General features: G+C 44.1%; 3 protein-coding genes across 4 annotated transcripts; 2 read left to right on the top strand and 1 right to left on the bottom strand.

Annotated features, from left to right (window-relative positions):
* The first annotated feature begins 522 nt into the window (after nucleotides 1–522).
* DUXB (double homeobox B) lies at nucleotides 523–1,104 on the top strand. Its single transcript, XM_086355125.1, is given in 5 exon segments — nucleotides 523–733; nucleotides 736–921; nucleotides 924–979; nucleotides 981–1,051; nucleotides 1,053–1,104. Coding segments are annotated over 5 exon segments (576 nt in total).
* Nucleotides 1,105–6,208: 5,104 nt separating this feature from the next.
* Nucleotides 6,209–12,771, bottom strand: TERF2IP (TERF2 interacting protein). Its single transcript, XM_086349968.1, has 3 exons — nucleotides 11,942–12,771; nucleotides 8,471–8,595; nucleotides 6,209–7,496 (listed from the first exon to the last, which is right to left on the bottom strand). The coding sequence occupies exons 1-3, from the start codon at nucleotides 12,615–12,617 to the stop codon at nucleotides 7,098–7,100; spliced, it is 1,200 nt and encodes a 399-aa protein (XP_086206094.1). The 5' UTR covers nucleotides 12,618–12,771; the 3' UTR covers nucleotides 6,209–7,097.
* Nucleotides 12,772–12,844: 73 nt separating this feature from the next.
* Nucleotides 12,845–26,664, top strand: KARS1 (lysyl-tRNA synthetase 1). 2 transcript variants are annotated; one of them, XM_086349926.1, is made up of 15 exons: nucleotides 12,845–12,935; nucleotides 14,738–14,924; nucleotides 16,719–16,872; nucleotides 17,881–18,046; nucleotides 20,121–20,214; nucleotides 20,524–20,710; nucleotides 20,797–20,922; nucleotides 22,022–22,141; nucleotides 23,150–23,312; nucleotides 23,420–23,593; nucleotides 23,752–23,837; nucleotides 24,177–24,262; nucleotides 24,856–24,982; nucleotides 25,641–25,784; nucleotides 26,383–26,664. In XM_086349926.1, exons 2-15 carry the CDS (start codon nucleotides 14,779–14,781, stop codon nucleotides 26,479–26,481), a joined length of 1,872 nt encoding a protein of 623 aa, XP_086206052.1. In that variant the 5' UTR covers nucleotides 12,845–12,935; nucleotides 14,738–14,778; the 3' UTR covers nucleotides 26,482–26,664. The 2 variants fall into 2 exon arrangements, with proteins under 2 accessions (XP_086206052.1, XP_086206053.1); XM_086349927.1 differs by lacking the exon at nucleotides 14,738–14,924.
* The last annotated feature ends 910 nt before the right edge of the window (nucleotides 26,665–27,574 follow it).

Below are 27,574 nucleotides of genomic sequence, written 5' to 3'. Positions count from 1 at the left end.
GGGGAACAGAATCACCCTCAGGAGTACCTTCTCCTACCTAAATTATGGGGAAAGTGGTTCATGCATGTTCAATGTTCATGACAAGGAAGCACGTTCTTAGGCAGAATGACTCAAAAACACTTATGTTTATTAACCCTTACTCAGATTTATACACGTTTACAAGATATGTATTCCTGTGCACACACTGATAAAGAAGAAAAAAACGTCAGCCTGGTCAAGAGACCTTGCTCCCTGGTCCATTGCTGAAATTGGAGGGTGGCTCCTGGACATATGCCTTTTCAGCCAAGTTTCAGTTCATCTAAGGTTGACTGCTGAAAGTGCTATGACCTAAATCTATGTTTGTATGTATGTATATCTATACACATACATACATACACACATATACATACGTATACATACAAACATACTGAACACATGGACCAGGGTCATTAATTTCATACATATCTCTCTTGAGATTTGCGCCTACATAACAGGCCCTTATTTCTTGCCTTATAATGTCCCACGTCTGTTTTTCTCACAGAGATGTGGTTTCAGGACCCAAGATCTCTGTACCCTGGGCAGACAAGAAGTGAGCCTGTGAATTCCTTGCTAGATGGCCCAAATGTGAGACCCGGTCCGACAGTTCAACAGCCTGAAATTGACCTGTGGACTCTCCCAGGCCGATATCATCATCTTCCTTCCTCCAGTTCTTTCAGCAGGAACCAATCATTTCTACCTGTTCTTCTCTCTTCCCACGTGTCCCTAGTGTGATCCAAGGACAAAATGTCATCATGCAGCCTGTGAAGCTGTGCAGGGAGAACTCTCTCTCCACGCTAACATCTGGGAATGATGTGCCTGTACCGCTGACTATGGGAGGAGACCCAGATACTCAGGATCCCTTCTGGTCCCAATACCAAGAACACCAGGACCACCGATAACAGACTATATGGGAATGCTACAGCTGGAAGACTATCCTCAGCCTCAACCTGAGCACACACACAAAAAAACAACCGCCACAGGATCTGGGCCAGGGGGACATATCTTTCGTTCTGCAGTGGTGGGATGAGTGCTGCTAGGCTGACTGTAGAGTGGAATCCTCTAAAGGGAACCATCGAAACAGACTGATGGCCACAGCACACACGAGTTACAGAATCATCTCATACCCTCATCCAGTCTCACCAGCAATATACAGAAACCTCAAGAAGACTTCAGGTCAACTCCTGCCATCCACAGATTGTCAGTAGAAGGTACAGATTTTTTGAATCCTCATTCACAGGAAGAGGACCCTCCAGGACTCCAGCTGTGCCTCAGGGAGTAAGATTTTCAGGCTCTTCTGAACACACTGCAAAGCTCACCAGGGCCTGAGCTTCTGGAGGAAGATGGCATTCTGAATCTGATCCAGGCCTCCTTTCTTTTGATGCAGATCAGAATTTAAAGAACAATAACTGTGGAAGCCATCCTGCCAGGGGCAAGATTAAAGTGAAGAAAGGAAAAACCAACTAGAAACCCAAATGGAGGTTATCTTGTGGGCAGTGGTTATCTTCTGTACTCCACTAAGGATTCCTTCCAAGCTCCACTCTGCCGCTGGAAGCACCACAGGACACATCTGCTGAATTCTTGTGGGAAAAAAAGCATTTTACTGACAAGTATGACCTCTGTGATGACCACATCCTCCACCACCTGGAAAATCCACACAGGGCAGCCTAACGCAGGCAAGAACAGGTCTCTGGGGGACATCAGAACTTCTCTCCTTCCTGACAACATGGGAAGGCAAACTTGAAATTTGTTATGTAAAAAATGAAGGGATGCTCTACTTCCTGATGGAGTTCATAAAACGGATCTTTTCCCCAAAGCTCCAAGGGTTTAAATTAGGAACCAGACACTACCTCAGTATCCATCATTAAGGGAACGATTAAATGGATTAGGACAAATCCTTCAGTACTTAGTAGTCTTTACTTAGAAGTGTATTTTTACTTTGATTATTTAAAACATACAAAAAATTGTAAGAAACTGTAATAGCAACACCATATCATCACTAAACATAGTCTAATGATGTTAATACTTCCATTTTTTAGGGTTTTTAATACATTTGCATACATGATTATATATGTCCATAAAATTTTTCCTCAGATAAACTTTGTATGTTTATCAAAACTTGGTAAACCATTGTCACTCCCCATCTTCTCCCTTCTTTTGAAAAGGTAACTTCTAAAAATAGATTTTGGTATTTGTGGGTCTACCTTGGTAATAAAAATGTCTTTAAAAAGTATTACTTCCTAAAAAAAAAAAATTACTTCTTTATTTCATCAATCTGTTTCCTGTTTTGTCATATCTGCTTTACTTTCCATATGAAGGTGTTGAAAGATCAATACACATACATCTAGTTTTACAGATACCAGTTTTGCACAAATAATAGTTGTGATCTGGACATCCTTCTGGTATCTGGGTGTGCTACATGCAAGAGTTCTCTAGGTGTTCATACTGAAGCACAAGTGCCAGAATATTCCAGCACCAAGATTTATGGCCAAATTACACTCAGCACAAGTAATGTTTCCTAATATGAGCTGTATCTTCATTAACCACTTACGGAATTAAAACTCGCATGCATATGTACAGGTATTTGTGGCACAAATCTACCCACAAAATCTGATATAATATTTGACAGTGTTGACACCATGCCTAGTTTTTTAGATTGTTCCCCCAGATGGTTCTCATGCAGCCAGAGCTGAGAGCTCCCAGCATCTTTCCTGTACTTCAACCACATGTAGACAGAGTTCTTCAACTTATGAAAACAAGTCTGATGACTTGAGAAGGGAAAACTATAATTTGTATCTATAATCCTCTTCATGTATATGAATGTCTGTATCTCCATGTTTATAGGTATTGCTCTACATACATACATATCTATTGCTCACCTACACAGCCTCTATAGCTCCCCTCTATCCTCTATTTATATCTCTGTATCTATACATCTATCTATAACCTCTGGAGGGACACAGGATGACTTTCTCTAGAGAGAGAAAAAAGTAAATTTTCACTTCTGAAGCAAGCAATAAGGTTAAGTCTCTAGAGAAAAATGTAGGGAACAGTGTCTGACCAAGGGAGTCAGGTTGACCAGTTCAGAATCTCAAGTCTGATGTGTCTTTCATGAACTGGGTGACCAGACATCCTATTTGATTGAGGTGATCTATGGATGTGGACTGAGCTCAACCAGCGGAGGGCTTAAAAGTTATCATGGTCGAGGCCTCCACAGCCTGAAAACAGGGTTGAGAACATGGAATCTGCAGGGTTTTGGACCTTGCTTGGTGCCCAGGACTAGAGCATCTGATGGCCCCGTCCCAGCAGTGCCTCCAGTAAAAGGCATCTGCCCTCTTCCTAGAGGCTCCTTGGGTCCCAAGAAGCTGGGCCCTTAGATCTCAGACCCCTCTGGGCTGAAAGCCTTTGGACTGAGGGGCTTCTGAGAAAGGCTGCCCACAATAAAAGAGATTCTTGGCGGAAACCCTCCCTCTTTGGCTGTTGGGAGCCGTAGCAGCCACCTTTCAACCACAAGGGGAGTGGCTGAAAGGACAAGCTAAGGATGGCAGGGCAGAAAACTAGAACCTTAAAGCCCCCTAACTCAAGACTTGTTACGTATACAAAATATAAATTCACTTACTTGTTGAAGTTCTTTAGAGTTAGGTTTTCTGTTACATGTAATAAACACCTGGCTTTTGACAAGCCAAGTGGGGTTATGATTCAGCAAACAGCATGAGTCCAAAAGCAAGAGAGGATGAGAACAAAGCAAACAGCAGCATAAACTTTTAAAGCTGCAATCACTTAAATGGAATAGGGAACAGAGGAAAACAATACTAGGAGTATTTCTTCACTGCTGCAGAGAAAGAGAAGACAGAATGTTTCTGCCACTATGGAAGCTGTGGAGGTTACTTAAGGCTGGAATAAGAAATCTCAAAAGCTGGAATAAGAGAAAGCCAGGGGGGAATAATGAGAAAAGCCCAGAACTCAAGAGCTTAATTAAATGAGTTAAGAAATAACGTCTCCCAGAACATAAGTAGAAAGTAAAGCCAAACTCACAAAGTTGAGAAAAGAAAACCCAAAGAACAAGAATCTAGCAGCTTAAGGGGAGAAGGTGATGGCACCCCACTCCAGTACTGTTGCCTGGAAAATCCCATGGATGGAGGAGCCTGGTGGGCTGCAGTCCATGGGGTCTCGAAGAGTCGGACACAACTGAGCGACTTCACTTTCACTTTTCACTTTCATGCATTGGAAAAGGAAATGGCAAGCCACTCCAGTGTTCTTGCCTGGAGAATCCCAGGGACAGGGGAGCCTGGTGGGCTGGCGTCTATGGGGTCGCACAGAGTCACAACTGAAGCGACTTAGCAGCAGCAGCAGCTTAAGGCAAAAGTATCTCAGTACTAAGACTTAAAACAGTTGGTCTTTGGAACAGACACAGCTATAGTTCAAAGCCATTAACTATTAAAATCCAACTCATTTTCCTTGCTTAGTTTTGTGCTCCCAAAAATACTTCTGATAATTTGTTTCCCCACATATATACCAGCCCAAGAGATGAAATGATCTGAGAAATTACAAAACCAGATATTAGAAAATAACTGGTTTATAATGAGCACTAGCAGCTGGCGTGTGTTTTGGTTTAAACATGTCTTCTGGCAGTACGGGTATAATAAATCAGACCCTTTTGCACATGACCGACAAAACTGGGATCTCTAGCTCTGTGAAGCCAATAGGTTGTGCTAACTACTCAGGTACAGACATGGTGGATGACATGTCCATTTCACATCTAAAGCAGTGATTTTCAACCACTCTAGTGTCCCATCACAATAGAAAAACACGTTTTAAACAAATATCCACCACCAACCCCTCCCAAGCCCCATTTAAGAATCACTACCATAGCGTCTTCCCTGGTGACCCAATGGTTAGGACGCCATGTTTCCACTGTAGGGGGCTGGGGTTTGATCCCTAGCAGGGACACTAAGACTAAGATCCTGCCTGCCACACAAAATGTGGCCCCAAAAAAGTCACCACTATAGTGAGCAAATGGGTGTAGTTTTTTTTTTTAATATTTATGCACTTATTCGGGCTTCCCTTGTGGCTCAGCTGGCAAAGAATCCGCCTACAATGCGGGCGACCTGGGTTCAATCCCTGGGTTGGGAAGACCCCCTGGAGAAAGGAAAGGCTACCCACTCCAGTATTCTGGCCTGGAGAATTCCATGGATAGACTGTGGGGTCGCAAACAGTCGGACACAACTGAGCAAAACCTTCACTTCACACGCGCTTATTTGGCCATACCCACGTCTTAGTTGCAGCGTGCGGGATCTTTGATCTTTGTCATGCTGTGAAACCTTTCAGCTTTTTCGCGGGTTGTCACTTAGTTTAGCTGTGGCATGCTAACTCTTAGTTGCAGCACACCACACTGACAGTGCGGAGCCCTAGCCACTGGACCACAGGGAAATCCTTGCACTCATGTCGTACCATTCCAACAAGCTGAGGAGGAGGAAAAGGTGACGTGCTTTGATTTAGGCTGGGTTCTGCCAGAAGCAGACTCTTTCCAGAATAAAAGAGTGTGAGTGCAACTGATGATTCCGGATGCACTAAGAGAGAAGAGGGGATGTAAAGTAAGAGCAGGAGGACTATGAGGGTGCAGTCATCCCACTGTAAGCAACTACGCTTTCTTCTACGGGCGGCCTTCAGGATGGCATGGAAACCATCATCCCATCCAAGGAGTAACTCAAACATTCAGCTGTCATCTCTCTGGTCAGCAAGGAAGCTGAGTGTGCATTCTCTGATTCCTATTCACCATTGGGTGAAAGCTGCTCTCAGGGGCATTAACTTCATAGCCCTTCAAACAGAGAGAGAGCCTCCTACAGGTGCTGGCAGTAAGACTCCTGCTGCTGGCATGTACTGGACTGGTGAGTGCTCGGGCATCTGGGACAGGTACTGACATCTTCTGTTATACACTGGATAGTTCCTTATTGACTTCTCTCCACTTTGGCTCTCAGCAGTTCACCTGGTTATGCCATCTTTCGCAGTCCTTGACACAGTTCTCTTTGCTCCATTCAGAAGAAATAGCTTCTTTCTAATGGCCTATCAGCTCTAAATGGAACCTCTTATTGGTTCTAATTACCAAGAGCCAAAAATGTTAGTTCCTTTATAGCTTTTATACCTAAAAGGTTTTATGAATACAACCAAAGAAAACACTTTGTGGAGACTCAAATACAAAGTTCTATTTATTTTCAACAATGAAATCAACACAACAAAGAGGAATTAATCCTCTAATTTTTAAATCTAACACAATTCTTAGCACAAAACAATCTTCAATAAATAAAAAGACATTACTGGTAAACAAGTAAGACTTTTCTTGAGACTCCATTGTAGTGTGTGTCTGAAACAAACTAGATGATGGATAAAGAAACTCATGCTAGAGACTTCACTGACACAGACCCGAAGAAAACAACAGCCAAGGAAAAGGGTTCCCAAATATCAAGCTGGCAAAAGAAACATGGGGTTTTCAAAGCAGCCCAGAAATCAGAGCTCACTGAGGGATACAAGAGTTTGGGACAGTCCATGTTCAAGGCCTTGTAATTCAATTTTTCCATATTTCTAGACTCTTGATTTGTAATCTATCACAATCTAGAGGAGCTTCTGCCAAAAGACAGGAGGCTCTTTATTCATGCTTTCACAAGACCCATCTAATTTTCCTTCTTTGACTTCATGCCTAGCTCCTATCACCAATATAGCAGAGATTCCACTCCAGAAAACAATCACTACTATGTAAACCAATCTCTCTGTTCTTGATTTTCCTTTCATAAACACACTGATACTGCTGGGAAGAGATCGAAACATATCCCATTTCTTTTATTTCCATCCTCTTATACAACTCTGCATGGCGTGCTGCAGTCCATGAGGTTGCAAGGAGTCGGACACGACTGAGCAACTGGACCGAACACAACTCTGCTTGGGTACAAAATCTAGGACTCACAGTGCAACAAAACTGGTCAAAAGATTAGTGTCGGTTCCAATGTAAAAATTTCTGAAGTCCAATGGTCACACAAAAAAACGTTAATGTCTTATCTGCCCAACTTTTTTTCCCACTATCTTGCCAATTATTTCTTTCGGAATTCAATCCTCCGAGCTACATTCTGAGCACCAAATTTTTTGACCAATGCATCTCGAGTAGCCTCATCATCTTTTTGTAAATCTAAGTCATCCTGTCGGGACCAAATAGGATACCCGTCAGCCCTCTGACCAGACTCTAAAAAGGAGGAAGTAGCCTCCAGCTCACCACTATTTTTTAGGAAGGCCTGTGTAACTGTTGATAGATCCAAGTTAAACTTTTCCATCAACTGCCGGATGATCTTAATGGCAGCTCCCACCTCTGGTGCAGAAACTTTTTCTTCTTCTTCTTCTTCCTCATCAGGCTGTGTTTCTGAGTCTTCCTCAGGCGTGCATGGATCATCATCACACATTGTTATGTGTATTTCAAAATCAGGACTCTCATCCACCTAGACAAAGTGAAGAATAGAACCAGTTCATAATAACGAAGTCACAAACACTTACTCTTAAAATATCTGGTCTCTCCCAACTACCACCTCCTTTCCCTTTCATTCCACTGGACTTCCTTCAGTTCCTCTAATGTGTTATGTTCCTTCTTACATTCAGTCATGCTAGATGTATGTGTACATATATACATATACACACACATATATATATGCCATAGAGTAACCATGAGTGTGAGTATAGGGTATATATGTGTCTATGTGTGCACATGTATACATATAAATATGTGTATGTATAACCATGGTATTCCAAAGAACATTAGAAGCTACACTGAATGTAAAAAATATATGCCTATGCTGCTAAGTCGTTTCAGTCGTATCCGACTCTGTGCAACCCCATAGACGGCAGCCCACCAGGCTCCCCCGTCCCTGGGATTCTCCAGGCAAGAACACTGGAGTGGGTTGCCATTTCCTTCTCCAATGCATGAAAGTGAAAAGGGAAAGTGAAGTCACTCAGTCGTGTCCGACTCTTAGCGACCCCATGGACTGCAGCCTACCAGGCTCCTCTGTCCATGGGATTTTCCAGGCAAGAGTACTGGAGTGGATTGCCACTGCCTTCTCCGATATGCATATATATGCACATATATATGAGTATACATGTATGCATTAGATTATTTGTTAAAAATTTGACTTCCCTCTCAAGTTGTAAGCTCCATAAGGTCAGGAATTGTATTTTGCTTATCACTACATCCTCAGTGCTTACCAATGCTTTCACATAATAAGCACTCAAAAAACACTGCAGTATGAATATATTAGGGCCTCCATGCTCCACTACATTTAGGCACATCGCAAAGAATGTTATGTGAGAAAAGACCTATGCCTTCAGCATACCAAGCTCCTCCGTCCATGGGATTTTCCAGGCAAGAGTACTGGAGTGAGGTGCAATTACATAGGGAAAAAGTGATTTCTAATTAACATACCACAATCTCCTCAAACTCTCGGGTAGCTTCTACAAGCATCTTTTTGACTGCTGCTTCATTCTCCTTGATCTCTTCTTTTTCAAATTCTTCTTCAGGCAAATCTGGAGTTCTCTTATTCTGTGGTTCTGTTAAAGAAAACAGTACTAGATTACAATTAGCCCTGGGCCACAAGTTAGGCTGCACTTTTTCCCCTAACGGTTTTTGATCAGAGGGTGAGAAAAACATAAGACATGCATGTTCAATAATTTCTAATTTTTCAGCTTGCTACTGAAAAGTTGTACAATAAAAATAATGATAATTTTCCTAAGTTCTCATGTATAAAATAAAAAATACTCTTCAAGCTTAATTCATTTTTTTGCTTTGTATTTATATAGATTTAAAAAAAAAAACTGCCATAAACTGGGTTTTCTGGGAATCAGATTCTGAGATGGAGATTAACGTGTAACATGTTGATCAGGGAGTGCTTAGCGGGCAGAGAGAGAAGCTGAGCTGTGAAAGAGCTCCAACAAGGCCTCAACTGAAACCATGGAGAAGTATGGAGCCAGCAAGGCCCTTCAGAGTTGACCATATTGGGGGAAGGGAGCGAATAACACCACATAGATTAGTCATTGGACGCTAGCGTAAAACGACAGAACCTCGCCCAGCTGAAGATGGATCTGAGGAGTCTACCACAATCCACTACATACCATCTACAGAAAGGAGAGCCTCATAAAGCTAAACACCTTCCTGTTCTCCTTTTACTCTGTTCTCTGAGGATTTAACTCTGCTGTTTTCCACTTAACAAAAACTGACTGCGGAGGGGCAACTCGAGGGAGTTTTGCAATGAAGCTGTTTCTGTATTCTGATTATGGTGATGGTTATACAAATCTATACATGTATTAAAACACCGAACTGGAAAACCTGTATGGCAATTCCTCAAAACATTAAACATATAATTACCACATGATCCAGCTATTCCACTTTTGAAAATATAAAAAAATAAATAAATAAATGAAATGAAAGCATGGTCTTAAACAGGTATTAGTACACCCATACCATAGCAGCATTATTCACAACAGCCAAGATGTGGAAGCAACTTAAGTGTCTATCAGTGGATGAATGGATACACAAAATGTGGTCGTAAAGTGGAATATTATCCAACCTTAAAAAGAACAAAATTCTCACACGTGCTACAACATGGATAAGACTTGAAAATAAGCCTTTCACTTATATTAAATAAGCCAGACACAAAAGGACAAATACATTATGACTGCACTTACATGAAGTACCTAGAGAGATCAAATTTATAAAGACAGAAAGCAGAATGGTGATTGCCAGGGGGAGGCAGGAATGGGGGGCTGGTGTTTAAAGGGTACGAATTTCAGTTTGGGAAAATGAAAACATTCTAAAGATGGATGGTGGTGACAACTGCATCACAACATACTTAGTGCTACTGAAGAGAGCACTTAAAAACTGCTAAAACTGTAAGTTTTATCTAACATATATTTTACCACCATAAAAAAATTAAATACCAAACTGTACATCAAAATAAGTCAATTTTATTTTATATAAATGTTTAAAAAGCCTTATATTTTAGAGATACATGCTGAAATAATTAACAGATAAAATATGACATTACCTTGCTCTGATTTACTTTTCTAAAAAACACAACCCCACATACTACTTCAGTTTCCATGGGTCAGAAGCCCAGGTACGGCTTGTACCTGTGCACTGATCAGGGTCTAATTTACTTTTATTTTTTAACGTTTCTGCATGTATTAGCCATTTACTTATTCCCTCTTCTGAAAACGTCCTGTTTCATTTCCTTTGCTCATTTTTCTACTAGTTTCTCTTTTACTTACTAACTTCAGCAAGCCCTCAAAGGGAAACACTAAGGAAACTTGCTTTGTTGCAATGTATTGGGTATATTTTTCCAATCTGCCCTCTGACTTCATCATGAAAAGCTTTAAATTTTAAGTAATCAAATATATAAGTTTTTTTCTTAGTCTTCCTGGCTTCAGAAACAACAACACACAGCTATTAAAAAGGCTATTCATCCACATCCTTTCCTGGTCCTTTTCGGATCTTAATTTTTATGTTTAAATATCTGAACATGAAAACACTGCATAGGGTGAGTCCAGCTTAATTTCATCCCAAGTTCCAACTAGTCTACCAGTCATCTCTACATCACTGATTTATATATAAAAATATATATATTTATAATATATATATGATCTCCTTCATCCATACACATAGCCCATTCCTCTCTCCAAAAATTCTCCCTTTTCCTTACTCCATTCCAGTCACACTGATTGTTGCTCCAAGAACACAACAGCTATACTCCACCTAATACCCCCAAAACCTGGAACATTCTTCATCAAATAACCACCTGTTTAGTTCCTTCACTTCCTTTGATCTCTGCTCAAGTATGAGCTTATGACAGCGAACTTCCCCTCTTACCCTGTAGAAAACAACCTATTCTCCAGCCGTTACCCTTTTTATTTTTTTCTACAGCACTTGGAGTTGGTGATGGACAGGGAAGCCTGGCCGGTTGCAGTCCATGCAGAGTCGGACACGACTAGCAGCTCGACTGAAATGATAGCACTCACCACTGCCCAGCTAGCATTTTAAGCTCCATGACTGCAGGAACTTTTATATACTGTTATCACCCAGCAGGTAGGAGTCTGGCACTCAAATATCTGTTGAATGAATCTCAAGTGTCACTTTACCAAAAACAAAACTCCTACTAAGCATACTGAACAGGAGAAAATAGATTTTACCTCCCCAGACTTCAACCGTTATGCAGAACAGTCACACAAGGAAAGAGACGTTAAGTGAAGGGAGCATGACTATAAACGAAAGTGTCCGACAGTTTAAGCTCAATACCGATTAAGTCAGAAGAGAAGCATCTCAACAGCTATGCCCTGTGTCCTAACCACGTCGGAAAACCAATACTCAGTTCAACTGCGTTAGAAACTCACCTCACCCGAGCGAAACTAGGAAGCGGCTTCCAATAGACGAGAACCTTCTTCTGTGAATATGCATTCATTTAAGCCAAGATATGGCTTTAAAACTGGCTTATACTGAATCTACCTAAAGCCACGAGAAACACTGTTTAAAACGAGTCTGTGAAATATCTCTGAAAAGATACCCAAGATACAGGTTGTCTCTGGGGGGAAAAACTGGATTATCTGGTGGGAAAAGAAAGGAGAGGGGGGAGAATTTTCCACAGACTCTTTGTGCCTCTTTTGAATCTCGGGCCATGTCATGTTAAAGAGAGATTTCAAAATGATGCTAACTTTACCCAGACGTTTAAAGAGAGATTACAAAACGATGCAAACTTTACCCGGACGGCAAAGGGGGTTAAGGAGAGGGGCTGGGCGATGCCCCTAAGACGCCCACATGGACTCCCCGCGGAAGGGGAGACGCCCCCGCCCCCAGAGCACACCGGTGACAGCGGAGCACCCGCGCGTCGGCGACCGCGGACCTCACCTCCGCTATCAGCAGCCTCCGGGTCTTGCTCGGCCTTCCTCTTGAGTTTCTGCGAGGAGGGGCTCACCGGGGCCTCCCCCAGAAGGTACTTGTGCTCCTGGCCCCGCAGGCGCTTCAGGTAGCGGTCCTTCATGGACTGCCAGGAGTGCTGGGTAAGCGAGCTCTTCTCCATCGCTTTCCACAAGGCGTTACCGGTGACGGAGCTGGCCGAGCGGGCATGTTCCTTCACGTAGGTTATGATGGCCACGTCGTCCGCGTCCGTGAAGACCATCCGCCCCGCCTGTGACTGCGGCTCAGGCTCCGCCGCGGCGACGCCCCCGGCCAGGACCCCGGGCTTCGTCTCTGGGGCCTGGTAGGCCGCCGGAGCCGGGCCCAGACGGTAGGCCTCCAGGTCGAGCTTCTCGTTACGCTCCACGCAGTCCAGAATGTACTGCGTGGAGATAAAGTCGCCCGAGGCCTCGGCCGCCGCCTCCCCGGGCTGGGCCAACAGCACGGCCCCGGGCTCCTGAACGCGACACAGAGTGCCGCCGCCGTGCAGGATGAGCGTCGAGAGCCGGCGCTTTGCCGGGCTGGGACGCACGTAGAAGGACATGGAGCTGCCATCCTCCCTTACGAACAGAGTCGAGGAGTGAGTGGGTCCATTGGGGTCTTTGCCCAACTCCATCGCCTCCGCCATAGCTCTCCCCGGGCACCCGAAAAAGCTGCCCCCTCGCGAGCGCGCGAACAGGAAGCTGCAGGGATTCAGGTGAAGCTGCAGGGATTCAGGTAAACCTCCTGGGGACGCCGGAGCCAGGCCCCGTATTGCGCCTGCGCACTGGCTGCGCGCGAACAGTGCCCCGCCCCCTTTCCCCGGAAGAGGCGGGGCTTCTGACCTTGACCTGGAAGTCGCCGCGCGACCCCCCCATCCTCTTTAGGTCCGGCCCTCGGGGAAGATGGCTGACGTGCAGGGTGCTGAAGTTAAAGTGGACTGCGGCGAGCCGAAACTGAGCAAAAGGTATGTGCCGTTGCGGGTCATTATGCGATCGGAGAGTCTGGACTAGGAAGCGCCTCGAGGCTCCGGCCGGGACGGCTGTGCCTGGGGCCTTGCTGCCGGTTCTCGTGGTTATGAACACGTTGGGACGCAGGCGGTGCGTGCCGAAACTACATCCCCCAAGCTGCCCGAGGGCCCCGCTGGTTGGGTCCTTCCTCCCTGTCGTACTCCTAGAGTAAGAGAATGCGGAGAACTGGGCGGCGACGGAGAAAGGCGAAATTTACTCTTTTCGCGGAGAAATGCGTTGTGCCACGCCCCGGTAAAGAAGTTGGAGAAATGATAAATACCCAGCTCTTCAGAAGGACCTTCAGATTTCCCTTGGCCTCGCCAAGGCCATTCTGAACCTTTTGTATTAAAGGGATCATTCTAAAACTGTCGTGCAGCTATCTTTATGGGTTGGTCAGAGGATCTGTGAGAATTGAGTGAATCACCAATCAGCAGTATGCTGCTGCTGCTGCTAAGTCGCTTCAGTCGTGTCCGACTCTGTGCGACCCCATAGACAGCAGCCCATTAGGCTCCTCTGTCCCTGGGATTCTCCAGGCAAGAATAGTGGAGTGGGTTGCCATTTCCTTCTCCAATGCATGAAAGTAAAAAGTGAAAGTGAAGTCGCTCAGTCGTGTCCGACTCTTAGCGATCCCATGGACTGCAGCTACCAGGCTCCTCCGTCCATGGATTTTCCAGGCAAGAGTACTGGAGTGGGGTGCCATTGCCTTCTCCGAATCAGCAGTATGGACTGTCTTATTTAGCCGAGTACACCAAGCTGCACTTAGCACTGCTGGAAGTATCTTTGTTAATCACCCCAAATCCTTGGAGTATAAAGGTAAATATAAGTGAATTAAGATTGGCCGCCCTTTCACCGATTGTCCCTTGTATTCTCTTAATACTGCATTCGTCAACCGGAGTCCTTCATAGAACGTAGGCAGTGATAAGTGACTGATTGCTCAATACTCCCACAGATAGTACATAAATATAGTATCCTTCCAGGGGCATCGGAGAGAAGTTAGATTCTGCACTTAATGGCTGCCTTAGTTCATTTTTTTGCTTCTGTGTCTTAATTATTCTTGGAACTTACTTTGTCAGAATCTTTAGTGAGCGCCACGGTAAGCCAGTTATTGTCTCCAAGTTTAAAAGCAGGCTGCCTGCCAGGTGACTCAGTTAAGGCCTCATTCATTTTAATGCAGTGAAGAACACGATCTCTGTCATTGTGTTGCATTCCAGTGTTAATGCATAAACTTAATGTAGTCCAAGACTCTTCCTGAAAGTCTCCTTTCCTTCTCATTCCTAGAGCTCCAGACAAGTCTTGTCTTTGACTCAGGTGCCTTTGCGGCTTATTTTTAGCTTCGTCTAGAGTGGGCAATTGATGGTGACGTTTTGTATGCTTCACGTTGCCATCTTTGGAGCTAGGTGTCTCATCTCCAGGAGAGAAGCTGCATGTCAGGAACTTGAGAAACACTGCCTCATGTCCTGTCTCCTATTTTCTAGAATGTTATGATCATTTCTACCTGTACACCATTGATTGACTTATTTTTGACCTGTGACCCCAGTTAAGCATCATCTTACCATAGCCAGGGCTGAGAACATTGTCAGTTACATGTGTGGCACAGTGAGTGTTAAGATGGCTGCTGTCATTTGAGAGGGTCTTGCATAAAATGGGACACTAAAAGGTGGTGTAACCTCCCCTTCTCCCCCAACCCAAGTTGGAGTGTTGGCTGGGGGTATATTGTACTGCCTGTCCCATCTGACACCACATCTCTGTTTCCTGTTAGGTGGTGGTGATCATTCTTAGGTGGTTCCAGGGTATTCTGCCATGTTGGTGCAAGCCGCTGCAAGGCTTGTTAGGGGGTCCCTGCGCCAAACCTCCTGGGCACAGTGGGGGCAGAGGGAGCTGCGCCTGTGTCAACTTGCACCTTTCACAACGATTCACAAGGACAAGGCACTTTCTGATAAAAGAAGGTTGGTGCCCTTTACCTTCTTTTTTGCTCTGGGAGCAAAAGTCCTTCTTAATTAGTTTCTTATCTGTAAAGCCTCTGGCTGAGTTTTGGACTTGTTGCCAAGTAAACAGCTCTGCTACCTACTACCCAAACCAATAGTCCTTTCTCAGTTTCTCTTTAATAAATTCAAATTCTCACTCCATAAATTCTTGAGATGACGTTTAGGTCTTATGCTAAAACAGTGCTGAGACCAAAACGCTTGTATGAATAAAGAAGAATTTGTAACAGATTATTTTCCCTTCCCTATCTTCCTGGAATTTCTTTGCTTCTGAGCGTAATTTGGTTAATAGTCTTAGTTCTTATTCCTAGAACCTTTTTGGATGATCCTTTTTTACTGATTTAATTTTTAAATGGCAAAAACTGGTAAACAGACTTATTATGTTAATGCTAGGAAGAACCAAATAGGCTTAGATGCTCCTGACTGAATGACAGCACAATAAATCTAGCATATTGTTCTGGAGAGGCGACTTCACAACTGATACAAAACAGATTATACCCAGAGACACACTTACTTTGGGGCCCTCAGAGTCAGTTTTCTTACTTAAAAGATGGTCATTTCAAATCTCCATTTTTTAATTGTTATTCTAAACTCATATATAATTAAGAATGTGCCCTGAAACCAAACAGTAGCAAGCATGACTAGGGATCATTTGCCATGGTTCATTATTATAGGATATTCATTTAACATTGGTGGCTTGAAAGAACAATAAGGGTATCCCTCTCTGCCCAAATCTGTTTGGTTTCTGAGTCTCAGGTAACAAGTATTAAAAGTTTGGATAGTAAGAGATTTGACCAGAAATTTAATCCACATCTGTAAAATTTCTGTCCTTGAGGCAGGGTGTGAAGATAGTGGGGGAATACCTAGAGTAGTTCACATTTGCATGCTTAATTGAAGAATGCAGTTAGATGCTAGGGATGGGGGTTATCTCTTTGTGTATATTTAAGTCCTCAGAACATTTAGGGAGGAAGGTGTCTATTACTATTTTAAAGGAATAACTTGAGTAATTCAGTAACTTGCTTAAGCACACCAAGTCAGGTTTTAGTCCCAGACAGTCTGGCTCCAAAGATGGTGTATTATCCCCTACACCATGCTGCTTTGTACACTATCTACCCAATTTGTTGTCAAAGTCCGGCTCCTCTGGGGAAAGTGAGGCCAGTAATGCTGAGGGTCACGGTCAGTGCATTGATCAATGCTGGGGGAGAGATTGTCAGAGGAGTGTCTCCCTGGACTTTGTCACCCAACCCCAGGCTAATCCACTCCTTGTGGGAGAGGAGAGAGATGACAAAGCTAGGGCTTTCACCTTATCACACGTCAAATCCACTGGTCTCAGAACTTCATGTTCTCCAGAGGATACCGAACGACTCAGTCCCTGGCCTCAAGGAGCTCCCAAGACTAATTAGTCTGAGAAAATCTTGCTGATTTTTTGTAAAGCATTTTTTCCTATCCTAACTATAAACTAATATATGTAGGGTTTTCTTTGTCCTTATGGATCTTGATTTTAGACGGGCGCTAATGCCAAGGACCTCCGACTGGAAAATAGAGACTGAGAAAAAGATCTTTCACATCTTTATTCTAAGTTTATTTTTTCCTCTATTTCATGTATAGAGTTTAGTAGCTAAGAGATAACCGTGGGGGTGTGGAACTGGACAAGTGTGTTTCTCTGGGCAGTTGATATTTTTGGTAATTGGTGACGGGGCAGAATGTAGGGGACTCTTCAGGCACCTGTTACATTGAACACTTTCACCTTCCTGACAGTGAGCTAAAGAGACGCCTGAAAGCTGAGAAGAAAATAGCGGAGAAGGAGGCCAAGCAGAAGGAGCTCAGTGAGAAACAGCTGAGTCAGGCCGCCGCCAGCAATCACAGTGCTGAAGATGGCGTGGCTGCGGAGGAGGAGAGCTTGGACCCAAATGTGAGTTCTCAGGACCACTGCCCTCCCTGGGCTCGGGGCAGCTTCTGATGAGACTTAGGGCAGATTCCCCAGGAAGAGACAGTAGGAGGGACCAGTGACTGGCAGGATAAACAGGAACTGGGACAGGCACTGAGACTGCTGAGGGGGGCCCACCACTCCATCTGGTTGAAGGCACGGGCCCTGTGCATCTTTCTTGTCTTCTCGCTTAACATTGGAGAGAATCCAGTGGCTGATACTCCTTGGAGTTAGCTGGACCTTATAGCAACCCTAAAGAAAATCTCTCCCTACAGGTGGCCTGGGGGGCTTATTTTAGCTGAGAGATTGGCAAACCGTGGCCCACAGGCCAAAGCCACCACCATCCCTGTCACTCCTCCCTAGTTCTGTAAGTAAAATTGTGTTGAAACACAGCCATGCCCATTTGTTTACATGTCTTAAGGCTGCTTTCACACTACAACCTTGAGTAGTTGAGTAGTTGCATCAGAAAATGTTTGCTGACCCCTGTTACAGAATATTCTGTTTTTTCATACTTCCAGGCCCATGGGTGTGCCTTGGGGAAAAGTCTGGTGTATGACCAGGGATAGGAAAGTAGGAGAAGTGACTCAGGCAGATGTGTCTCCAGAAGTGGTAACCAGGCCACCTACAGCAATTAAACTTTCTGTTTTCGTGAGTCCCCTGGCAGTCCAGTGGTTAGGTCCCTGAGTTTCCACTGCTGGGGACCACCCCACCACCACCCCCCACACACCAAAAAACTTAGAAATATGGTTTTTCTTTTTGTCACATCTTGCATTTTGGAATTCTAGTCTTTATTCCCAGCTATATATCTGGCCACCCTGCATATTTAAGTGCAAATCTCACTCCATAGCCAATCCTTGATTTCAAGGCTGGAGAGAGCTTGGTTAAAGAAATCTCACTGTATTGGGGCCCCTCTGAGGCAGAATACTGAACTCCCCTAGACCGGCACTGGTCTGACCGGGCTCAACTTCAGAAGCTCTTTTGTTTTTTTAACAGCAATACTTCAAAATCCGAAGCCAAGCAATCCACCAGCTGAAGGTCAATGGGGAAGATCCATACCCACACAAGTTCCATGTGGACATCTCGCTCACTCACTTCATCCAAGAATACAGTCACCTGCAGCCTGGGGACCACCTGACTGACATCACCTTAAAGGTGGCAGGTAGGAAGACTCCCTGGCAGTTTGCTGGGCTCCCAACAGCAGGCAGGCCTCTGCAGTTGCACAAAGGAAGGTCTGGGGTGGTCTTGCTCATGAGGAGCTTGTGTCTGAGACTTCATTCCTAGAGATGGTGCTAATATGTCTATTCACAGACAGTAGAGCAGCTCCAAGGCATGAGGCCACATTCCAGCGTCAAGGCTGCAGAGGAAAGGGCATTCTTTGTGGGGGACCCCTGACCTGGTGCTGCTACTCTTCATAGTCCTTTATGAGACTTTATCCCGCCAGTGGGAACCATGCCCTAATAAAGCTCCTAAAAATTCAGATCTGTGTCCCTAGACTGCTGTACACTAGGCTGTATTTCTAGAGCATTCTTATTTTGTGTAGGATCTTCTCCTTAATTCAAAAAATAATTAAATCTTGTCTTTCATGTATACCCCCCCAAAATATTTCTATATAAAACTACCAGTTGTAGAAAATTTAGAATGTTGAAACAGAGAGGCAAAGAGAGAAAAGTTTAATTACCCATAATCCCACAACCTAAAAAGAACCCCTGCCAATACTTAAATGCCCCCCAAATATGTCTTATCTTTGCTTTTTTTCATTATTCGTTTTTGACACTTTTTCTCAAATTTCTTTATCTTTTTTATACTTTGATTTTTAAATTTTATTCTCCTTTCCAGATTGTCTTAAGGCATTATGTGTTGTATTTATTCACTCTTATTTCCTTCTAATTTAGGCTTCATTTCTGAGATGGTTTTTTTACTTTATTTTCTAATTTTTTCATGCCATCTCATTTCTTAGTTTTTCTAACTCTGATTTGTGTTCTTTCATATTTTGTATCATATTCAAATGTCTTTCAGGTTGTGAAATAGAATTTTTTGCTTTTTCCTGAGCATGTCTTTCTCAACTGCTTTCATTGTCTGTGGAGATGTTATTCTTGTTACTCTCTGTTTCTAAATTTAATATTGGTATTTGACCTTACTTTTTTTTTATTGATAGGCAAGAAATAGATTTATTAATATAAGATGCTTATAAGAGATAAACATGAGCAGGCAAGAGAGCTCTGCTGTGATGTTTTGTTTTTTTCTTTTAAATGTGAGATTTTTTTTTTTTTCCCCTGAATATTAAAAGGAAGCTCAGGGAGCTTCCCTGGGTGATCCAGTGGCTAAGACTCTGCTCCCAACACAGGAGGCCCAGGTTCAGTCCCTCGTTGGGTCCCACATGTTGCAACTGAAGACTCCGCATGCGGCAGCTAAGACCCGACAGAGCCAAATAAATAAATATATTTTTAAAAGGTGGGGCGGGGCGCTTGATTCAGATCGCTTTTCTAGTTTCACTGAGGTCTCCTGGTTTTTTTTTTTGTGAAGCATTCAGAAATACAGCAGCTTGCTTTCTGGGATTTTCAGTCTCTTCTCTGTTTTCTCGGTCTTGTTGAGTTTTGTGGGGCCTTGTCCCGGGAGAGATCCCTGGCCTTGAGTTTAGCGAGTTCTTGGGGTTCCACTAAAGGCTTCGTCCCCCAGACCTCCTTGGTGCAGCCCACTGGACTCGCTTGCATGGCCATGAGCTGCAGCCCTTAGCCCTGCCACAGTTTCCAGTGAATACCTGTGGTTTTGGGGGAGACTTCCAGTTCTCAGACCTGTCAGAGACCCCATTGATTCCCATAGCTTTTTCCTGTTGGGGCCCTTGGTGGTTTTTACCCGTTCTTGTCTTTGGGGACTCTTGGAATATCTTCCACATGATTTTGCTGTGAATTTTGTCCGTGGCTTTTTGCCCTTTCCTGTCTAGTTGTGCTTGCTCTTTCTATGTGGGGATTTAGGAAGATCCAAAACGACGCTGCCACCAACATCCCGGGAATCCGCTGAGCACCTCTAAAAACCAGATCTTCCTACACATTCTTTAACTGGTTTGAATGGGAAGCCAACTTTGTCCTGTAGAAAAGGGCAGGGCTTAGGCCTCGGGCTACGATCAAATTGCTCTAGTTTATGTTCTGCCTGGATGTGAAAAATGCAGAGGGAACTTTTTTGGCACTGATACCATGAAATAGCTTCTGTCAGTATTTTTGCTGTTCTTTCTCTAGGTAGGATCCATGCCAAAAGAGCTTCTGGAGGAAAGCTCATCTTCTATGACCTTCGAGGAGAGGGGGTCAAGTTGCAAGTCATGGCCAATTCCAGGTATATAGAAATATCCATTTACAGGCCTTTATAGATCGGCCCAGAGCAACATGACAGAGACCAAAGGTCCATGTGGTCTTCTTTTCTTCTTGGAAATAAAAGTTAAAGGGAATGGTGTAAGGTTGGGAAAATAAAATAGCCCTCTGGTCACCTAGAGATTGACGCCTGTTCTTGGGTTGTGTGACAAACATTTGACCTTGAATCTACGAGTCTTCTTAGATTCACAGTAATAGTTTAGCAATAAAGTAAACCAGAGGTCAGTTTTAATTTGGGATATTGTATACTGAGTTAAATTTTCCATTCATTCAGGAATTACAAATCTGAAGAAGAATTTATTCGTATTAACAACAAACTGCGCCGGGGAGACATAATTGGAGTCCAGGGCAATCCTGGGAAAACCAAGAAGGGCGAGCTAAGCATCATCCCCTATGAAATCACACTGCTGTCTCCTTGCCTGCACATGTTACCTCATCTTCACTTCGGCCTCAAAGACAAGGTGAATTCTTGTGGCCTTCTGGCTCTGGTTTACCATACCATTGAATGGAACACATCAATGATTCCTCTCTATTCCTTCTCATTTAGGAAACACGGTATCGTCAGAGATACTTGGACTTGATTCTGAATGACTTTGTGAGGCAGAAGTTTATCATCCGCTCTAAGATCATCACGTATATAAGAAGTTTCTTGGATGAATTGGGATTCCTAGAGGTGATGGAAAGTTCTTACCTGACGTGAGCTGCCTTGCGGTGCCTGCCTCTTATTCTTCCTTCCCTTCCCCACGGGCACATCCTGTGTCAATATGCTTCATGCTCAATGAAAAGTCCTCTTTCTTGCCCTCATTTGGAAGGTAGGACAGGACTGCAAAGATAATGAATACAGTAGAGGGCCAGCCACGTGTTAATGATGCCATGTTCAATATGTTGCCAACTCGTTTTGCTTTTTTGTAGAATTAAAAGTATTTTCTTAATTTATATTCAACTTCTTTAAACTGAAAGATGTTGTTTAGGGAGAATTTTAGAACAAAATTTCAGTATTTTATAATTGTATGAGAAATATGAGTACATGTTACCATAAAACACATTCAGACAATAAAGAAGTAAGTAGAAGCAAAACTGAAAGTCCCCTTTCATTTTTTCCCAACTAATTTCCCTCTCCAAATGTGCACATGTGAATATGTATCCTTCCTCGCCATTTACTGTGTGTATTTATATACATACTGATGCATGTTGCAGATGGGGTACCTGTGTAAATGTTTTAGAAGGGTTTTACTCTTTGTTTTAAACATAAATGAAGTCATATTGTATATATTATAATGGACCTCGGCACCCCCAACATATTCTAGGACCCTTTGCATGTCCGTGTGTGTGTGTGTGTGTGTATGTTCCTTTTTGATACTTTATAATTATTTCCTCTGTTGGTAGTTTAAGTTTCTGATTTTCTTTGATAATATTTTAGTGAACATCTTTGTGCACATGTACAAGTGTTTCTGTATGCTGGATTTACGTCAAAGGATATAAGCCGTTACATTTTTAATAAATACCGCAAATTGAACTCAAGAAAGGGCATACCCATTTAGAGTCCCACTGACAGCTTGTGAAAGTTTACCATACTGTGTTAATGGTGTTTGGTATTAATAGAGACACTATATTAGAGAATCGAGCTAGCTCTACTTTTTTGCCAAGCATCTGCACGTTACTATTGAACTTATCTTTTACTTGGGATATAACAGACTATCCCAGTCAAACCATGAGTCATCCCCTCAAACTAGAGGAGCTCTGTGAACTAAACGTCTTCCCCTCTCTTCTAGATTGAAACTCCCATGATGAACATCATCCCAGGGGGAGCTGTGGCCAAGCCTTTTATCACCTACCACAATGAGCTGGACATGAATTTATATATGAGAATTGCTCCGGAACTCTACCATAAGGTAATCAATAAAAGATGCCCTGTGTCCTTAGAGAAGCAGAAGGCTGAAAAACATTGGCTAGACAGGTGGTCAGAAATAAGAGGAACAGCGAGGCTAGAACAACAGAAGTGTTCTAATGTCAGGTTTGCGAGTGTTACATTTCTGGAATTTATCTATAGGATCGGTAGAGCCTTCTCTAAGGGCAAAGGGACTGTCTTTCCTAGATGGACAGATCTTCCTAACCTACTTTGTTTCCCATAATACTTTTTAAGTTTATAATTCTTATATTAAATCTGATTTTAGTCTTTTGTTGAAGAATGAGTTGAATCTCTGCCTGAAAGTTGGAAATATCCTCAAATCACCAGAATAAATATCAAAGACTATGTCATTAGTTGCAAACAACAAGAACTGTTACAGTATTTAAGTAAAAGAAAAAGGTATCCAAATATACAAGGAAGTTCACAATTTCCAGGAGGATCAGAGAATCGGGCTTGGAGACCACACAATTAGGAGTGGTTCTGAATCATATCAAAGGGCTGTCCCCGTGAAGAACCCAGTATCTTCCATTTGGGAACTTACCACAGCTCATAAACATGGCGCGAGGCACAGGTCGTTGCCATTAGGACCTCTACTGTTACTACCTTTATAAGCCAGATACCTCTGGCCCCTTCGCCAGAGGAGATTCTGTGCTGTATCTGCGTCCTCTTTGCACGTGGAAGTCTCACAGATGGGTCTGACTGGAGAGCTTGGGTCATGTGTCTGCACCCTGACCCCCAAGAGGCTTCTTGTAGAAGCTCACACAAGATGGGGGACACCCCAAAGGAAGAGTATTCAGTGTTCCTGGGCAGCCAGAGTGAACTGTAATTATCCACAAAGACCTGAAGAGAGTAGGGCATTCAGCATTTGGGTAGAGACCTGAAAGCATGGCTTGAGCAAGTTGTAACTTGGTTACAACTTCTGTAGACAGAAACTTTCCCCAGCCAGACAAGATTAGCTGCCATGACCATGACCATGGCCATGTGTTACTAGATGCTGGTGGTTGGTGGCATCGACCGGGTTTATGAAATTGGACGCCAGTTCCGGAATGAAGGAATTGATTTGACTCACAATCCTGAGTTCACCACCTGTGAATTCTACATGGCCTATGCCGACTATCATGATCTTATGGAAATCACAGAGAAGATGATTTCAGGTGACCCCCTCCTGCTCCCTTTGTCTTTCCCACGTGTCTGGAGGCCTGGTGTGCTGCCTTCGATTGGACTTCCTGTTGGTCCTCTAAATGACACATTTGTTTCCCAGGGATGGTGAAACACATTACAGGCAGTTACAAGGTCACCTACCATCCAGATGGCCCAGAAGGCCAAGCCTATGAGATTGACTTCACCCCGCCCTTCCGGAAAATCAGCATGGTAGAAGAGCTTGAGAAAGCCCTGGGCATGAAACTGCCAGAAACGAACCTCTTCGAAACTGAAGGTAAAGTGATGCCCTCCTCCAGTTGTAGGGCCCTCCTCCTGTTCAGCTCTGAATTAGATTAGATCAGGAGTAGAATTCCCCATGTAATTCTCCTTATATTGGGGTGGTATTGTGATGGTGTGATGTCTTCTGTCCCAACTTGTATGTTTGTATTACAGAAACTCGCAGAATCCTTGATGATATCTGTGTGGCAAAAGATGTTGAATGCCCTCCACCCCGGACTACCGCCAGGCTCCTTGATAAGGTGAGAGGCCGGGCACTGGCAGTAGATGCCCACATCCACTGGAAATGCACCCTGCCCCCTGTGAAGGAGAATGCCACGGCAGAGAATTAACTTCCCTAGCTTCACAGGAAAGCTCTAGAGAGAGAAACGAGAGAACAAGTTTTAAATTCCTGCTGTGCTAAGCTCTCTGCCAAATAGTTATGTTTGTTACCTTAGTTAATCCTTACCAACCTTTCAGCAGCTTAAGATAAATTTCTGTAGCGTCAGGTGTGGATAGGAGTTGAGTCCTCTGCCACCAGGACTGAGCCAATCAAAATGGCATTTAGAAGGGCTCTAGCTGTGCTCTGCTTTTTCCTTCAGCTTGTTGGGGAGTTCCTGGAAGTGACGTGCATCAATCCTACCTTCATCTGTGATCACCCACAGATAATGAGCCCTCTGGCCAAATGGTAAGACAGAGTGCAGTGTCTGGGTTACCTGTTGCTACATGATAACCTCAGAACTTAGCGACATAAAGCAGTTTATTCTCAAGAGTGTGTGGGCTCAAGGGTTGTCTTTCTGCCCTATGTGGTGTTGGTGAGGGTAGCTCAAGTGGCTTTTTCACCCGGGAATTCGACCAGCGTGCCTTGCATCCCCCTTCAGGCAATTCTCCTCCTTCAGAGCCTCTTCTCTGGCAGCGGAGCCAGGGCTCCACGTGGAATTATTCTGAAAGAATAAATCCTGGTGTGCAAACACACACCAAGCCTCTGCTGATGTCCCACCGGCCAGAGCAAGTCACCCAGGCAGCCCGGAGTCAGTATGCCAGGGCATGAGTGCGGCAGGTTGGGTTCAGGGTCCCAGTCTACTCATAGGTCTGTTGTAAGATAATTCAAACTTCCTTGTCTCTAACTGTCCTCAGTAATGTATCAAATGATTCAGTGCTGAGGATGCATACAGGCTTCTGGTCACAGTAACAGTTTTGAGCCAACCAGATTTCAGGAGTTCTTGTGCTTGTACCACATGTTCTGTTCATTCAACCTCCCCGGTGGTCTCCTGTCCCCAGGCACCGCTCTAAAGAGGGTCTGACTGAGCGTTTTGAGCTGTTTGTCATGAAGAAGGAAATATGCAATGCCTACACTGAGCTGAACGACCCTGTGCGACAGCGGCAGCTCTTTGAAGAACAGGCCAAGGTAAGGAGGGAGCATGTGCCTGCTCACCAGAAGGCACCTGCCTTCACCCTGGTCTGTGTCTGGCCTGCAACTCCTGCTGACGAGAACAGAAATGAAGGCTGAAAGCCACAGGCCTCACAGGAGGAGGTCAGATTTCAAGATGGAGAACTTGACCAGTTTTGGCCCTAGAATTTCTATATAAATGGAGCTCAGGCGTGATGATCTGTGGGGGGAGTGTGACACTTGTGTCGACAAGGATGTTACGTTTTCTTAGATGGTACATTTATTGAGGTGGCCTGGGGATGGGAAGACAAAGCACCCACAGGCTGCCCACACTAGCGTTGCCACGATGGGTGGTTCAGGCAGTGGGACAGACACTGTTGGGAATTACCAGTCTCTGAAAATCAACTTCCCTGGACTCGCAGAGCCCCAGGCAGTGGAGGTATTTCCGTTTGGCAGAGAAGTTCACGTATGTTCTGGAGTAGGGTTCCTCAGTCCTGACCTTCAGGTCTTCGAAAGAAATGGCTCCATCCTGGAGTTCCTGGAAAGCCAGTTTCCAGCAAGTGCTGGGAGTCAGAGCAGCGCTGGGATGGAAATGCCTCTGGCAGTTTTCACATGCTCACTCAGATGCCAGAGCGCGCAGCCTGGAACAGTGTCACTGTGTGGTTCTGTCCTCTAGGCCAAGGCCGCTGGCGACGATGAGGCCATGTTCATAGATGAAACCTTCTGCACTGCCCTGGAGTACGGACTGCCCCCCACAGGGGGCTGGGGCATGGGCATCGACCGCGTCACCATGTTTCTCACAGACTCCAATAACATCAAGGTATGCGGCAGCCCCGAAGGAGCACCGCTGTGTGCGCCAGTGTCAGAGGCGCAAGGGAAGGGTGTTGGGCTGGGAGGAGGGGAAGGCGGAGAGGTTACCGGTGACTTCACAGGAGGACGGACAGGGCATCTGATTGTACAAATTGGGGGGTTTCTACCCAAGGCAGAAGAAATACCAATTGTTTGCATTTCTTAAGGATCCAAGGAACATACTGAGCCGTCTACATGCATTACCTCATTTAACTTAAGTCAACCTGAGACATGTAGAAAGTATTGCTATTCCCATATTTACAGATGAAGAAATCATTTGGAGAGAACCTCTCTGTTTATTCCGTCTTTTGATATCGTGACCTAGGCAGTGCTGTACAATTTTCTTTTTAATATTTATTAATTTGGCTCTGGTCTCAGTTGCAGCATGTGAGATCCTTTAGTTGTGCATTTCTTCTTTTCCATTGTTTGTAACTGACAGGGACTAAACTGAAATGAAACAACACAGATCTCCGGGTTTTGGTGATAACAGTAACGGGGCGGGGGGCCGAGTGGGTGGATGGGCGGGAAAAAGTGCTTCTTAGCTTCAGAATCCATTCTCTCTCTTGTAGGAGGTGCTTTTGTTTCCTGCCATGAAACCTGAAGACAAGAAGGAGAATGTAGCCACCAAGGATATCCCGGAAAGCACAGCTCCTGGCACTTCTGTCTAGAAAAGAGTAATGGCAAGTCGTGTGACGGGCATTTTTGCATTTCTGTAATCAGGGACTGTGAGGGAATTCCTGTGTTTGTTGCTGTCTATTTGACTATCACATTTCACTTCAGCTGCCAAAAGCGAGAAGAGGAATCAAGAATTCCTTTTTACTCCTTGTTACCAAATAAACCATTTGTCTCTACTCTTGTCTCATCGCTCTTTTTACTTTTGAAATGTCATCTTATTTCCCAGACAACTGACCTAATGAATGTTTAGAATTATATCACTTTACTCATTCAACAAATTTCTCTAGGTGACATCTAAGTAGAAATCTAGAAACAGAGATCTGAGTGGAGAAGCATAGTCCAGACCAGAGGGCTGCATTTTTGAGGAGCTCCAAAGGGGTCTGGTATGACCAAAGGAGTAAGTAAAGCTCAGTGAGGGGCCAAATCATGCAGGCACCTGTAAGCCATGCAGAGGAGTATGTATTGTATCATGAGCGAGATGAGAAGCCATTGGAGGGTTATGAGCAGTGTTTTTCAAAGACTGTTCTAGTTAGTAAGTGGATAGCAAGAGTGAAAAAGTTAACTCTGCATTTGCAGGCTGAGGAGACATGATGGCTTAGTTTTGGATGGTATAAAATGACGGTGATGGTTATGAGTCATTGGAGTTTGCTTGTGTTCCTGAGGTCAGAATCTTTGACAATGTGGGCTGTGAGAAGAGGAATCAGATAATTTCAAGGTTTTAGGCCTAACCATCTGGACAGAGTTATCATTGACTTGAGATGGAAAAAATTTGAAGGGCAGGTTTGAGAAGGAAGGTTGAGTGTGATTTTGGACATATTAAACATGTTTGTTAGACGTTAGGTGAAAAGAGTAAGTAGGATGTTGAATAGTAAATCTGGTGTGTTCATATTTTCAATTCAGTGAAAAAGAACTGGAGCTGGGCAGAAAAAGGTAAAGTCCAAGATTAGCACAGCAATCCAAAAGGAAGACAACAGCAGTTTGTCCAAAGGACTAGGATTTTGCCATAAAAGTAGAACTGGGTGAATTCAAGACAGAGAGCAACAGGATGTGGTAACAGATTATATATTGGATTATAATACGAGGGTG

The sequence above is a fragment of the Bos grunniens genome, chromosome 18 (genome assembly GCF_055505025.1).
Source record: "Bos grunniens cultivar Pamir isolate PY7600 chromosome 18, Bosgru_T2T1.0, whole genome shotgun sequence".
Taxonomy (NCBI): Eukaryota; Metazoa; Chordata; class Mammalia; order Artiodactyla; family Bovidae; genus Bos; species Bos grunniens.
Note: the sequence above shows the minus strand (reverse complement) of the source record. Positions and strands in the feature narration are given on the sequence as shown.

Excerpts from the sequence above, each read along its gene's own strand:
- TERF2IP (XM_086349968.1), bottom strand. The coding sequence starts at position 12,617 with ATGGCGGAGGCGATGGAGTTGGGCAAAGACCCCAATGGACCCACTCAC. Across the intron at positions 8,596-11,941 it reads GGAGGCTGCTGATAGCGGAG|AACCACAGAATAAGAGAACT; the intron begins GTGAGGTCCGCG and ends TTTCTTTAACAG. Across the intron at positions 7,497-8,470 it reads GAGAGTTTGAGGAGATTGTG|GTGGATGAGAGTCCTGATTT; the intron begins GTATGTTAATTA and ends CACTTTGTCTAG.
- KARS1 (XM_086349926.1), top strand. The coding sequence starts at position 14,779 with ATGTTGGTGCAAGCCGCTGCAAGGCTTGTTAGGGGGTCCCTGCGCCAA. Across the intron at positions 16,873-17,880 it reads AGGAGAGCTTGGACCCAAAT|CAATACTTCAAAATCCGAAG; the intron begins GTGAGTTCTCAG and ends TTTTTTTAACAG. Across the intron at positions 23,838-24,176 it reads CCGCCAGGCTCCTTGATAAG|CTTGTTGGGGAGTTCCTGGA; the intron begins GTGAGAGGCCGG and ends TTTTTCCTTCAG.